The sequence below is a fragment of the Rhinolophus ferrumequinum genome, chromosome 11, assembly GCF_004115265.2.
Source record: "Rhinolophus ferrumequinum isolate MPI-CBG mRhiFer1 chromosome 11, mRhiFer1_v1.p, whole genome shotgun sequence".
Lineage (NCBI taxonomy): Eukaryota > Metazoa > Chordata > Mammalia > Chiroptera > Rhinolophidae > Rhinolophus > Rhinolophus ferrumequinum.
The window spans coordinates 23315083-23330778 of NC_046294.1; the positions used below are offsets into that span (position 1 = coordinate 23315083).

Genomic DNA, 15696 nt, shown 5'->3' on the forward strand with positions numbered 1-15696 from the left:
TAAAGTGGTTGGTCAAACGAAGCCTGCCAGGAAAATAACTGGTTGTGTGGCCTTCTCATGTTCAGAAACTAGAAACTGCTCACCTCATTGCTCGGCTGAGCTTTTCGTAGGTCATGCTACTGTTGTTTTTCTTTTTCCCCCATAGCTGAGCTACAGCCTCCGATTTCAAGAACCTAAAGATGCCCTCAGACCGGTCTTCCCACTTGATTAACCCTGGATTCTTGTCTGGGTTCAGGAGGATGTCGCGGATAAATTCCCATAAGTGTGTCCCTCGCGGATCTAAGGAAAAGCGGCAAAAGGACCTTAATAACGGCCTCAGTCACAGCAAATTAGGGGCAGAGGAAGCAGAGCTACAACGTTTTCCATCAAGTAGCAGATACTCAATTCTCCCCTACCCATCAGCGAAGGCAGATCACAGAATCCCCAAATATTTGATTTTCTTCTTCTATTTTTTTTTTTTAAGGTATTTGAGAACGAACTAGCACAATTTTTCAATTTGCAAATCAGGAAACTGAGACACAGAGAATTTGAGGGACTTGACCAAGGTTACACAGGGAAGTAGTGGCAAAGCCAAGATGAAAGAAGAGGTCTTAGTTGTCCTGTACTGGGGGAGAGTATCTTCTAAGCATGGCTGACAAATTGCTGGGGAGTCATTTCAACTTGTTACTGCCGGGGAGAGCAACTCGCAACCACTTCTATTCAGTACCTCAATCAATTAAATCGTGCCCACCTAGCTACTGTGCTTCAGCCAAATGCTGAACCCAAACATCCTTTGGGTTCTAGAATTTTAACTCCCAGAATAGACTGGGGCAAGGCCTCACAGGGATAGAGGAGCCCAGTTTGAAAATGAAGCAGCTACTGAAATGAGATTAGCAACCAAATTCAATTTTACGCCTACTGGACTTGTGACACACACCGCCACCCGCAGTCTTCCCGTCTGGGAGGCTGTGTTAATTCTGTTCTGTGGGGTCACCTGGAGTAGCAGATAATAAAGATGTCCAAGTCCCTATGATGTCTAGATTATACCATCTTGTTTTCTTTCTGTGCCTTCCCCCTCCCCACACACACGCACACACACACCCATATATACGCTGTGTCTCTGATATTTCATACACTTTCATAAGGTTTTATTATTGGGGGAAATACAACTCCCAAGGAGCCCGGTTGAATCTTAAGAATAAACAGTCATTTCTTGGAACATTAACTGCACAAAGGTAGGAAGCCAACATTCAGCAAAAGAAAAAAAAATACATCTCTGTTGTTTCTTTCCATCTTTCTCCTCATCCCACCCTTTTTTTCTGGAGAAAGGAAAACCTCTACCCCCATGCCTGTGAGCAGTTCTTATTTACTGGGTGTCTCTGTTTTAGAACAAGTAGAACAGATTGAGGGGGAAATATCCATTGGAGCACCACCTGGAGAAGCATCTGCAGAGAGAGCTACTTTGCCAGCAAGTGATGCCTCCATTTTCTCACCATCCTGAGTTTGAAGGGAAGAAATGGAGGCAGCAGGCAGAGGCAATACTTGTCTAAAAACTAGTGGCCTCTAGTTAAACTCAACTTGAAGGAACAGGCCAAGTGCCATGTGAAAGCCAGACAACTTACTGTGCTTTTTGGTGTGGGACTTGGCAGGGTGGTCTTGCTCCTTCTTCATTTCAGGTGACTCTACTAAAGAGAAAAATGAGAGCTGCTTAATTCACCTATTTCCTACTAGTGACATTTTCATTCATTCATCCACATTTAACCAATATTTATTGAGCACCTACTACATGGCACTGTTAGGGTATGTGGTAGCGACCAAAACAAAACAGAGATGATAAGTACTATGGAGAAAAATATTGCAGGGTAAGAACTAGGGATAGAAGTATGGAGAGGGGACTCATTTGCAATTTACAGTGGCCACAGAAGACCTCTCTGATAAGTGGATTATAAGATGTGAAGGAGACAGCCATGCAGAGAGCTTGTGGAAGGGTCTTCCAAGCATGAGAATAGTAACTGCAAAGGCCCTGAGGTCCATGTGTGTTTGCTATCTCCACAGAGCAGAAGGAAGCCACGGTGGCTTTGAGCAAGGGGCAGAGGGCAGCAGCTGAGGTTCAGAGCATTAGGGCTTTGTGGGCCTTTTTTAGGATTTTAGCTTTTATTCTGAGAGATGGAAAGCCATTGAAGGATTTAGGTCATTAAAAGGTTTGTTGCTGTTGTTGTTTTAATAATACAAAAATGTGAACATTTATAACAAAGAAAGACGGCTTTTAAGCCAAAGGAGTGCCTTTTTGGCATGCAAAGTTATATTTTAATCAGCCTGACAAAGAGGCCATTGACTGGCCTGATCTCAGTACAGAGAGCCACCATGGACTATGGAAACACAGATTAGTTTAACAAATGACTCATTATGGTAACCCTTGTGACCGTCACCAAAGAGACTACAGAGGCGGATCTGTGAAATACAACTTGAAAAGAAAACGCAATGATCTAGCCAGCTGTGTGTGTGTGTGTGTGTGTGTGTGTGTGTGAGAGAGAGAGAGAGAGAGAGAGAGAGAGTGGGCACTTTGAGTGTCAGAAGGACCAAGGCAGATCTTACCAAAAAATCTCACAATCAAAAATCCACCAATTTTCATACAGAGTAGTCCCTAAATGCAAGCTAATCGTGTTAAGAAATTGGGCTGGTAAAATGCATCTCTTCTGTATGTGTTCCATCAGGGCTTCCTAAACTAGGGTTCACTGACCCATGTGGAGCCTCCAAAGGCATTTCAGACTGACCCGAACTACATACAAAAGGCGAGGGCCCATAGCGTTCATTCAGTTGTCAAGAGTGGTGGTCCATTATTCCAAAAAGTCTGAACATCCACTATAGCTCCTAGGTAAAAAGGTTAAGAAGAATAGCTACTGTTTGTTGAGCACTTACTATGTAACAGGCACTGTGCTAATAAAGCACTTTACACGAATCGCTTTATTTCATTCATACAATAACCCTATGAGGTAGGTACTATTAGGATCCAAAGTTTATAGCTGCGAAGAAGCTGAGACACAGAGAGGTCAATTGTCTAAAATCATACAGCCTGAGAATAGAGCCAGGATGTAAACACACAATTTGATCGCAGGGGTTTTACTCATAACCACCATTCTATGCCATTTCCAAAGCTGGTGGCACTTAACAGATTTCGCGAGTCTTCCCTGTCAAGAATCAAGTTCAGTTCTTCAATGCTCTAGTTAGTGGGGGAAAGACATTCCAGTGATGCTTCTGTATTTCCCAATGTGCACGGACACATTCACCTATCTGATCACCCAGCTTGTCATGGCTCAGCACTCCCAGCAGTTTCCCTGAAAGCCTGGCAGGATGGAGGAAGGGATTTAATAAGATCTGGTTAGTAAAGAAACCTCTTATTCTGGTTAAGAATTTCTCCCCAGGCATTGTCAGCAGGAGACCTGCACTTGACTTGGGTTTCTCTGAAACCTAAAAGGACAAATTCAGGGGAAATGCAAGGAGTCTCCACTCTCTCTCCCTGTAGGTTTCAGGGTGAGGTTGCAACATCTCATCAGGATGTGACAATATTGCAACAGGTCTGGCACCCACCCTGGTTTCCAAGTGATACTTCACTCTGACAGGGCCACGTTGTTCTGCAGACAAAGAGTGGCATTTACCCAGCGGGCCACAAGCAAAGCTCATCTTCAGGTGGCAGCCAGGAGGGGTGCAGGGCCATTATTTCAGAGCCAGAGTTGAATTTGGAAAAACCCAGTGTCTCTCAGTTTATTAGCCTCAGTCATTGTGTATGGGTTCCAAGCTGGTATAAAATCAATTACTTTGGGGTTAAGGTAACTTTGTGAATAAAGTGGAAACCTTGGACCATGTCCCCAGAAAAATACACATATATGTCCACTTGGGAAAATCTGTAAACAATTTTACGGGTTTGTGGCTTCAAATTAAAAACCCCCAGACAGGGTAGACCGTGAAGAAATCTTCTCTTTGAGATGTCAGCCATTTTACCTAGGATACACTTCCATTCAGATTAGAAAAGACAAAACTAAAAAAAAAAAAAAAAATTCCCAAATAAAAATGTTGTCATCACCCTATGGGGGAATATGCAGCCAAAGGCAAAAGGAAACTCGAATCTCTTCCAGCCTCCTTGTCCCGTCCCCAGTGTGCAAGAGCAAGCTGTGGAACCACTGACCGGCCTTAGTACTAAAATCTTTTGATCTGAAATCTCCCTTTAATATGAGGGCCTCTCCCCCTATGCATTCCCCTGGCCCCCCAAACAAAAGTCAAAACCTTTGAAGGTAGCCATGTGGTGAAGTGATTCATGCCTGTAAAAGAATGGTTTGCTCTGGGAAAATGGTCCAGCTTGGCTTTCTCTCACTCCGCTCCGCTCCCAGGTACCTCAAGCCAAGGTCCAGTCTGGACCTGGGCAGCACCAAGTCACAGGTTTATGATGCAAGCTCCAGATCATGACTTCAGCTAAGCTGCTTCACCAAAAGCAAAGATTAGAAGCATTTGCATATGATTCAGCTGTGAGCCATGTCTTGACGGGATATACAAATTTCAGTGTTATAATAGACTGTGCCACCCTAGCTTTAGGCTCAACAAGTCAGTGAATAAACAGATCAAGCCTGCGTTGGCGTGGTTGGCTTGAGGACTATCGGGCAGATCAGGAACACTGGCGGCCATTTTATGAAATGGGCAGATGACAGAGAAATCAAAACAAAGCCCGCTTCCCCACCTGCGTTTATCACAGAGGGCATCAGTTTATGTTGGGCCTCGCCTTAGCTCAGCTTGTAACTTGCATTAAAACATAGAAAGATATTTAACTGCATTCAATTTAATGGGAGCTTGAAATCTAAAAACTCACACAAATGACAAAGATTCTTTGGGGGGATGTGGGGGCAGGGGTCTCGTCCCATCCAATAGAGACTCAACTATTCTGAAATGAATTGACCCAAACAAGGCTGTAATTAAATATCCTACCGGAGGCCTGTTATTCCAAAGAAATGTGCCAACCCCTGACACTGAATTGATTCTTTAAGTAATAATTCTGATAGAGGGCCTGGAGTGCTTAGCTCGTTTTTCAGCCTGCGTTATGATCAGGGGATAGGAATAAGGGCTGGGGGGTCAGGGAGATAATGTGGAGCGGATTTGTAAAGCCCGTTTTAAGAAATACTATTCAAAGCTAGGATGGGTTGACTCAGGAAATAGTTCTCTGTTACTGCAAGTAGGACAGCAGAAACTGGCCTCTAAGGCCCTTCTAGAGTGAGATTCTAGAAAGTAAGGATATAGAAGAGAGAAGAGTAGCCTGTGATTATGGTTTTTAGGTTTCCCAGGTGCCTCAAGACCTAACAAACCCTCAGGCTCAAGAAGTGGTTGGTTCAACTTTATTTTTAGTTGGCATCTTTTGCCATAAGCCAAAGATCCAGCCGGAAGAACATGGTAGGAGACACCTTAGGATGTGCGAGAAGAAGTCTGAGGGTGAGCAGGGTGAATGGTTTCCTCAGCTCTGAAACCCTTGCTCTTGACCAGGTGGCCAAGATTGCCACAGAAATTTTACCTGGTTTGGCTCAGTTCCCCCAGAATGGCAAATCCACTGCAGAACCCTTCCAGTGTTTGATCTGTTCCCTAATTTCAACAAATACTTAAAATGACACATAATGCTGTGGGTCACTGGGGGGAGGGGAAGTAGAGAAATGAATTGGCCTCAGTTCTTAACCTCAATTCCAGAAGCATTTACACTGGCTCCCAGCCCTGTCATTCAAGGGGCTTGACCCAAACAAAACCTCAAACCAAAAGCTTTCATTATTTCAGTTCTCAAAAACACACTCAACAAAAGAAAAAAAATATATATAAAGGAAGGAAGGAGAAACAGTTGTTTGATTCTGTGCTTTCTTTCACAAACACTCATTTAAACCTGAAGTTGCCCCAAATTCAATTCCAGGAAAAGTCTAAGCTCTATTTCATAGATCCAGACAGATGCACAAGTTTGTACCCAGATCTAGGAACAACATGAAACCCTGTATTCACCTCCCCGATGCATTCATTCCTACACAGTACATGCCAACGCCAGTGTATTTATTTATAAAAGGAAAGGGGAATATAATCTGAAGGCCCCACTCCTGGATTCCCAGCCAACCAACTTTGATTGAGTCATGGATAGCCCCCCGCCGTATCCTGTCTAAACCACATGAGACTAAAGTGAACATAATTCATAAAGTGTACATTGTCTGACTGCAGAGTCTCAATGAGCCATCAGGGTCAGACTTGAAAAAAGTGACAAAATAGTGTGATTCCGGGCGTCCTGAAATTTTCCAATTGCTCCCCCTCTATCCAAAGACCATCGCCACAGGTTCACAGACTTTTGAATGTCACTGTTAGACATTCTTTCTCTAAAGCCAAACGTTTGTTGAAAATTAAACAGAGCCTTCTGGCCCCATAAGTATACTCAAGTATAAATAATTTTATCAGATAATTTCCCAAGAGCAAGTTTTTGTTAAAAAGAGAAGTTTTATGGTCACAAGAGAGTTGTGACTTGGTTTCACAGGAGACACACACTTTTCCTAGAGGCATCCGTGCCGGTCATCTTCAATGTACAAATATTGGCTCAAAAGCAGATCTTTTATAAATAGCAACTCCATTCCTTTCCTAGCCTTTTAATGAGAAAGACTCCAGCAAAATGGAAATGTAGGATGTTGGTAATTCTCATTCATGCTCCGTAAGCACTTGCCTGAGGCACACTTATGCTCTGATGTCAGGACAACTTACCGACAGGAAGGTGACTGGTGGTTGTCATGGAGATCTGGGCCCGGCAGAACGTTTTGCTGTCTAACAAATCTGTAGCAATGAAAAGGTGAGGGACAGTAAGAGCCCCCTCTTTACAATGGAAACTTCTTACTGTTAGAAAAACAGAAGAAGAATGTAACAGGGCCTTAAGTATTGGGGGGGTTAGTTACCTACTGTGCTACCATAGTTGGTGTCATATAAATAGTTTTCTTCTTTCCAGGTGTTCATGATAGAAGGGTCTACAAAGGACAGAAGATGGGAACAGTCAGCATTTATCATCCCCGGTGGAAGAGTTTGCCTTTTCTATTTTCTAACTCACTGCTCATCTAAGAGGCGTGGGACATAGGGAGTGGTCCTCAGAAAGAAGGGTTGCGATTCTGCTTCAGCCATGTTACTTTATAATAATGTTACCCCATGTTTCTTCCAGTGTCCTGGGGAAAATGGACTTTGTTATGGCTCTCTCCATAGGTTCCACACCTGTTGTATTTTTAGGGAAGTGATGGAATTGGCAACAGTGAGATCCTGTCCTAGACCAATGCTTTGGCTTCTTGGGCATTTTCTCAGTCTGCACAGGGCAGGGGGTGGGTTCAGGAGTCTGTCCTTTACTAGACAATGTTCAGCATTGTCTTGTCCTTTACTATATAATCACCAAAATACTTTTACACCAGAAAAAGAATTGTTAGAGACAAATACATTCATGATTAATGAGCATATTTTTCTAGTAATATCCTCCTGGGAGAATTACAGATTTTTTTTTTTCCAGGAAAAGTTTAGTCAGTTTTATCATAGCATGTTCACTGCTGCAATCCAGAGAGATCTCTCCTCAAATTGGATGACAGCCTGCTCCCTCTAGGATTTCTCCAGTTAATTTACGGGAGATATAAAATTCTCAAGACAAAACTGACGAGCAGGGGAGGAGAGTATTACCAAACCAAACAACTTTTAAGAGTAGGGTCACATCATTGCCTCATCTTAGAAAAGCGTCTCTCTCTTTCTCTCTCTCTCTCTCTCTCTCTCTCTCTCTCTCTCTCTCTCTCTCTCTCTCTCTCTCTCTCTCTGTCTCTCCAATGTGCTGGGTAAGCACATCTCATTCCAATTGACTCGTCAGATTTCAGACTCAAAGAAAACTCCCTTCCACCTGCCCCAAACGAAGCCCAACTCCTACGCAGCCCCCACGTCTGGGCTGGTCTCCAACAAAAGCATTATCTTTCCTGGCTGGCCAAGAGCTGTAAGATCTGGCAGGAGCTCTCACCTCGTCCCCACCAGGAACTTCCTGCTTTCTTCTCTTCACCGATCAAGGCTCCCCTCCTGCCCAGGTTCTGAATTTCAGGGCCAGCGTGGTAAACTGCTGGCCGAGTTTCATTTTGTTTTTATAACATAAAAGGTATAAAACCTGACTCACTGGCTAAGTCCTACTGTTTACGACATAGGGATTTAGCTGGTATTTTAACTAATAGCTACGTGTTTGGGCATCCCAAGCCCAATCCATTGGGGTTACACCCTCTCTCCTTGTTGGGTCACCTCGTACACCTGTTGTTGTCTCTGAAAACAAACTGAACCAAAAAGGTTTGGGGGTGTTGGCCCCTCTGTGAGCCTCTTCTCCCCTCCTCCCAGGGTGGACCTTCTTCTCCACCCTTTGGCTCAGCTTTTCGGAACTGGCAACACCAGAATGTCTGGATGGTCAAGAAGGAATTATCAAGTCATTTGTGACCTCTCCATACCCCCCTGGCTTCTCCAATGGGGCTATCTGTTGGGTCACAGTGGGTTTGAGGGGTACCATCTTTCTGCCAAGTCCTGTGTCTGCTTCTAGGGCAGTCTGACTCATAAAGCATGTAGACCATCCAGATAACCCAAGCCCTGGTCTGTGGGGGAAGGGTAGAGCTAGGAAAACCTAATTAGCATGCTTAGCAGCTATTGTTTTTTCTTTAATAATGGTAGACTAGCCCCCTTATAAAAGAGTAAATAACTGCATGGGGATAATTTTGGCTCTGGGTGACTCAGAAATCACCCCTAGGTCAAATTCTGCCCTTGGTGACTGGCACGCAACCCTCAGGCAGGGCTGTGGCAAACTTGGTCAGCCCATGTGGCTTGCAGTCTCCCAGATGAAGTCCTGCAGTGTGACCCTGGAGAAGTGGCAGCTGCAGTTCCATCATAGCCAATGGACTTTGGGCGGCTTGCATAGGTTTCCCTAGACTAAAAGGCTATAGGCCAAATATCAATATGCAAGGAGTTCTGATTGGTGCAAGGCCATGGGGCACAACTTCTTGAGGTAGTTACTGCCCCCTGCAAGTCTCTAGGAGAGACAGAAAGTCCCCAGGAGACAGACAGGACAGGGAAGGAGGGATGATTAGACAGGGGAAAGAATGAATGTAGATACTATGGGATTGCAGACCCTACTCAGAGCCCAGAAGAGTGTCTGTCACCTAAAAGTGCACTGAAGGCAGGGGTTGGCTTCCACAGTTCCCCACAGAAGCCCCTAGAAACTACGGTAAGTACAACAGCAAGGCAATATCTTCCTCCTTTTTGGGTAACACCCCCACCAAGGGAGGAACGGAAGAGGAGACATTGACCCTTCTTCTTCTCTCCTCTTGCTTCTCCTAGCTGAGCCAAGTCCTCTGACTCTTTGAGGTGAGAAGGAGACCCACTTAGTCTTGGCATTTTTCCCAGCTCGCGAACTGGAGCCTGTATGATGCCCTGACCAGCTCTGGGAAGCACAGACATTGTGGGCAGAATTAGGCTCACCATCCATCTAGAAATCAGAACTAGTTGGCAGTTAACTGGTCCCAAGCGCAAGAGATGAGGCTCATGGAGCATGGCCCATCAGAGACAGCGCGGGAAGAGGTGTCCCTGGGTTTTCTGCCAAAATGTTGGCTCTGTCCTGCTCCCACGCTCCCTCGTATTCCCTCCCAACTGTCCTCCCCAGGGCTTTGCCTACTAAGGTGACTCTGTCTGTTACTACTCACCAGTTTGTTCGGTCTTGACAATGACATTGTGTGTGGACTGGAACAGGTCACTGCTGCACTGGCCTGTGAAGGACGGATTGGGGAAGTCAGAGAGGACTCACAGGGAGCCAAAACGTGATACTTAAATAAGGACAGAGCTGGCTTCTTGAAAGAGCTTCTGCCAATCCCACTGCCTGATGACCTCTGTTTTCTTATGGGAGACACTTCCCTCTCTGCATCTACACTCTCAAGGCTGGAGTCCCTTGCTCAGAAAATTAGCAGCTAGGGCACCCGTACCAGATGGAGTTATTTGGTCTTTTATAAGGAAGTCATCCAGTATGGTGGAAAAAGAACTTCAGAAGTCAGAAGGCAAGTTTTTCCACTAATAACTGCAAGGCATTTCACCTTTCTGGGTCTTGATTTCCTCATCTGTAAATTTAGGGGATTCAACTAGATAAAGTTATTAGATAGCCTCTAAGGTGCTTTTCAATACTAAGATATGATACAAAATGAAAACAAAAATGCAAATAAAATCATTTTAACTAGTGTGATTCTCCTTTAATCTTAAATTTAATCAAGCCCATTTTGATTAGATCCAATCTATGAAATATGTCTGGATATATGCAGTGAGTCTTCCCTTATTTATGTCTTTCAACTCCTCTCTGGATGTGTCACATATAAAAGCACGTATATGCATGTGCATGACTCTCATATGTTTTTACTCCCAGCCAGATTATCAATATCTCAGGAGTAGGGGGTCATGCCTTTAACCTCTTTGACCCTCAGTTTTCCCACCTGTAAAATGGGAACAGTGTTTTTTCATAAGGTCATTAAATGAATCAACTCACTTAGCATGCCTAGTATAAGTAAACACTTAACAAATGTAAGTTAATAGATTGTCTTATAAAAAGGCAAACAACAAAACAAAGGTAAGAAATCTGGTCATTAAGCACTTACTGAGGCACCAGCAACACACAGTGGGACTAAACAAGTCATGGATCAAAGATGGAAGGTCAAAAATGGCCACATCACCTCCCAGGACACCCTGCCTTAGGGTTCAATCATGGCAAAGCTTTAAAGGAGTGGATTTAATTGGAGGTGGGAGGTAAATATTTTTAATTCTTGAAGTGTATGTCTGCTCTTTCTGAAGATTCCTGGGGGTTATTTATAGAGTCTTGTTTGGTTTGGTTCTAGTAAAAGAAAAATGAGCAACTACCTCTGTGACATGGGTGGGAAGAAGGGAGTGCCCAGGAGCTGAATGAGGTCATCCAAAATGACCACGCTGCCAGCTCCTCTGCCGGACTCTCGGTCCTCCTCAGTGTTGATGGCAGCTGTCAGGGTCTGATTCTGGTTCGTTGCTCTGGAACTCATGCTTTCCAAAGCCCCAACTTCCTGCCTAAATACAGGTTCTGCTGAGATAGACTTGCTCGTGTGGACGTGGACAGACCAGCTCACTATTCTTAGGCATCACTGCTTTCCAAACTACCCATAGTTCTCAGAGGAGCTAGCTTTGTACATCCAGGATCAGGGGAACTTTGCGCCAGTGGCAGACATTCTGCAAGGTGAGTTTTCTGCCCCTCCATATCTTACAGGCTAGTGTACAATGTGTATGTGTGTGAATAAACTATCACCGATGGACAGTGTTTGAATGGTGCCTGCCTGGGTATAAATGAGGCCTCAAAAGAGAGATATTTGGGCCTCTAGGGCAATGCTAACTCCAGAAATCACTGCAGAAACATCCCACATATGTCCTGACCATTAGTTCTAACCTCCATTTTTTTAATTAACAGAACTTTTAAGAACCTGCTGAAATAATGTAAGTCTTTTCCATTCCCCAAACACAAACATAGATCTAATTTTGCATATGTTCTTACCTCCCTTAGGTTCCATCTTAAGAACTTAGGTCTAGACATTAAAAAAAAAAGAAAAGTAGCCACGATGATCTTAACAAGCAAGTAATTGGGAATTAAACTATCAAACCCTGCTGGCAAGAGAAAAGTTTTTCTGAGAGTAGCAAGTATTCTGTGAATACCTGGCTAGCCTTTGTCTCCTGGAAAATTCATCATAATGAGAGAATTAAATTACACTGGGTTTGTAGAAGACTAGACACACCTCGTACCCTAGGCTGCATGCCTGTCTTCTCATCTCCCTCCTACTTCCCTGCCTTGGAAACAGTGGTTTGGAGGGGAGACCATCGTTTGATGACCCTGCCTAGGAATCCTGCCAGCTGCAGAGTCTCTGCTCTTCTCAGCTGGCTCCTAGCAAGATAGGGAGAGAGATAGTCACCATTCCACTTGAGATGCTGCAGGTTGCTGTAAAGGAGCTGTCCCGCCGTCCCCGCCGCCCTGGTGAACTCCTGCAAACTCATGTTGCAGAGGTGCTCGCCATTGATGTCAAACTCCTGGAAAGGGATGCAGCTGGCATCCAGCTGGTTGGTGTCCAAGAGGTGCTGGAGCCACTCCCACACCTGGTACTTGGTCCAATACTGAGGATGGATTTCATGCCACTGGCCTCCAAAAAACCCGTTGGAAACTGAAAAACAGGAGGTGGTTCTGTGAGTGAACCGTGGCTGTCCCTGGGCATATTCCCAGTCAGAGGGATCCACCGCTGGCTGCCGGATGTCATAGGGAACACAACCACAATCTGTATGCATCGGTGGGGGTTGGAGCATGAGATCAGTTCTAGAGAGGAGGTTCTGGGAAATGTGGTTCTTTTCCCACTTGTGATGGGGGCCACTAAGCCTCCGTGCATCTTCATGGCCTCCTTGCTATAATTCTTACCCCTGGGAGCTGGATGAGGACATGAGATGTGAAGTGCTCTCAGATCCTGAGCTCATTCTCCTACCTCCCCAAAAAGTACCATGAAAACTAAGGCATTGTTTTAGTTTCAGCAACTTATTAGCTTATTGTGCACACCCACATAGTTCTCTTCTTCTCTTCGTCCCACTCTGTCTCTCCCACCTTTTTCCTTCACACACACACACACACACACACACACACACACACACACCAAATTCAGACCATTTTCAGCCAAAAATGAGGCCTGAGAGTAACTTTCTTTTCTCTCTGATACCTTTGCTGGTCCCCAAAGTGGTCCCCGTTATCCATCTACTAATTGTGCTGCACACCAGCCCCACACTGGTTAGTATCGCTATTATGATGCCATTTCCCTGCTCAGGTACCTTCAGCAGCATCCCATTATCCACTGAAATTAGGCACAAAACTGGCAAACCAGGCATTGAGACTCTTCACTAACTATTCTTCAGGTGAACCTCTGACTTTTGTCTTTTTTCCATGTTGTTCTTTTAGCCCAGTTTGTATTCTCCAAGTCACTCCCTGTTGAATTCCTACCCAACTTTCAAACTCTGACCATGTGGCAAAGTCATCACAGATTCCTGACTTATTATGACGGCTGCTGTCCTATGAATCTCCAGGAGTCGTGCTGGGTATTTATCCTAACGTCTTTTGTCATGTTCTGCTTTTCTTTACCAGTATCTAAGTACTGTCTTATGTTCCTTTATAAATTGTGTGCTCAAGGTCATGGACCCTGTCTTACCCATCTCTGTATCACCTATAAAAACTACCTTAGAGACTGCCATCATAGGTGCTCTCTATAGATTTCTTTAGGGGAATTCGTTGCTGAAGAACAAACATTGTAGGAACATGGAAGTGTTATGAGATGCACTCACAAGATGGTTAACTCAAATGCCAATGAAGACGTGAAGTTCACTCAAACCAATACAAACCGCCGAGCTTGCTACGGGCTAACCATCTGTGTATGTGGCTCTCCCACTCACTTACGAGAACATCACAAAGTCAGCCCAAAGTCCTGGAGGATGGAGAAGATAGAAGCCAGCCTCTGGGGGCACAGAACAGGGCTGAGAGATCTTCAAGTCCCCTTGAAAACAGAGGTCAAGGGGAGGAGCTCTCTTCTGGGAAAGAAGAGGGACAGGGACAAGGAGAAGACACTACTATTGCAATCCACCAAACTCGAGCAGGGGAAATCCAACCGCACGTGACACACAGGTATTCCCACAGACTCAAGGATGGACCGACAGAGAAACACATAGCACAAGAAAACTCTCCCTAACTTTTTCTTCGTGCTAGATGAGTGCTTCTCAAACTCTGCGGTGATGATGAATCACCAGGGAGTGTTGCTCAAATGCAGATTCTGATTCCACAGCTGCGGGGTGAGGCCCGAGTTTCTGCATTCCTAACCAGCTTCCACTTGATGCTGATGCTCGTCAGTAGATATACTTTGAGCTGCAAGAAGCTGAAGAACCCCAAAAGGATGGATTCCCATAATGCCCATGGCCTAGCCCATAACACCCCCGGAGGAGAGGCTCCCACTTTTCTAACCCGATCTCACTTTTGCTCATGCCCTCAGAATCCATCCAGTACTTCCAGACTTCAGAAGCATTACGAGCAGGAGGGCGAGATCACTTAGGCGTGAAGGTGACTGCCTTAGGTAATACGTACCACTCACAGTGTGTGCTTTACTCCTCATACGTCAGGGCCAGGTGAAAGCAGCCCTAAACCATCAGCTCGGGCCCCGAAGGGGAAGCCCATGGTGAAGAGGAACGAGGGCAAGGATTTGGAAAATTGAGTCCAAAAATGCAGTTCTGTAGAACTATTCCCAAATATACAAACATGCAGAGTTTGGACTGGGTGTTCCCATTTCCCCCTCAATTTTGGAGGGCTCACAAATACAGTCGTTTAAGGATGGGATATATTTTTTACGGTTCCTCGAGTCTTTATTCTTTTTTTTTATAAAATAATCGTGGTGCTAGGACAGTGCAGCTTGGGGTGTGCAAACAGGAGGCAATAACTCTCAACAACCCAACAACTGGCATGGAATAATTTCATCTCTCAACTTCACATGACCCAGGTTACAGGACAGTTCCTGAGCGTGCATCCTGTTAGAACGTGAAAGAACCAGAGAATTTTATCTGCAGTCAACTAGGAAATTCTCCCCATCAGCCAGGGGATTCATTCGATTCCTGAAATTTTAGGAGGAACACTGAAAACCCTATGAATTCCACTCTTCTCTGCCTGTCATTCACGTGACTTCCCCCACCTCATCAATCATGACTGGGAGCTGGGCTTTCTTTGGGCCTCTGGAAGTTAAGCAGTAAAAGTGGCAGCCGATTCTACCCCCTGCTAAACAAATTGCCCCAGCTCCGTCCAAAGCAAACAGGACGAATGCTGCATCAGTCATCAATCGAGGAAGCAGGCACCTGGAGATGCCAAATACTTTCCAGTCTGCAGAACCCTCCTGTCCTATTCGAGATCCTCCTTTGAGGTCCCCATAGGCAATCTGAGGCCTGCAACAGAAAATGTTACGGCCCAGAAAAGGCAGCACTTTGGTGGAACAGGTGATCAAGCAAGGGAAGGTCACCTGTTCACGCTTTCAACTGTGTTTGGCTGAGGTTCCAAACTGAAAGAGGTAGCGCTGCAGATGGATCCGCTGCTTGGTGGAAACTATAATCTCCCATTATCTTCCCACTCCTTCTTCTCAGACTCTGCTCACCAACAGGCCATTTCCATTTTTCAGAGGAAACAAGAGCAGCAGAGTCGATGGCAAGATTAGCAGCAGGTGTGGGGTGGGAGAAGACCCAGAGCTTCTTAAATCCACTGCAGTCTGACACACAGCAGTCTGTCTAAACTGAATGCCTTCACAGTGGGGTGTGGGGCCCCGATTCAGCAACAGCTTTATTCCGTTCCACTTTTACAGTAAGCCATCAGCTTGGTCACCAAACCCTCTATAAGCCCCACCAATAGGTTCTCCATTAAAGCACTAAAGGAGGGCACATGGTCTCCTAACAAATCTCTCCCCCTCAAAGGGAGATCACTAGAAGATGAAATGGAAAGATTAAGCTGCTACAATGCTGTCCGCCTCAACTTCCACGCTTCCTTGCAAAACACACCCACGCACACACACACACACACTCGCACACACACGCGCACACGCGCACACAGCTTTCTCTCCTATCCCGTCT

The 15696-nt window shown here is 45.1% G+C and overlaps 1 protein-coding gene across 5 annotated transcripts in view; it reads right to left on the reverse strand.

The window, feature by feature from the left end:
* The window catches only part of EHF (ETS homologous factor), a 40741-nt gene that overhangs the window by 4480 nt on the left and 20565 nt on the right, over positions 1–15696 (reverse strand). For 4 of the 5 annotated variants that reach the window (XM_033121054.1, XM_033121056.1, XM_033121055.1 and 1 more), the window contains exons 3-8: positions 11985–12230; positions 9720–9782; positions 6927–6995; positions 6739–6807; positions 1602–1664; positions 84–279 (exon numbers count right to left, since the gene is read on the reverse strand). In XM_033121054.1, the coding sequence (XP_032976945.1) occupies positions 84–279; positions 1602–1664; positions 6739–6807; positions 6927–6995; positions 9720–9782; positions 11985–12230 (706 nt within the window). The remainder of the gene's footprint in view (positions 1–83; positions 280–1601; positions 1665–6738; positions 6808–6926; positions 6996–9719; positions 9783–11984; positions 12231–15696) is intronic. The other variant, XM_033121053.1, reaches the window with a different exon arrangement.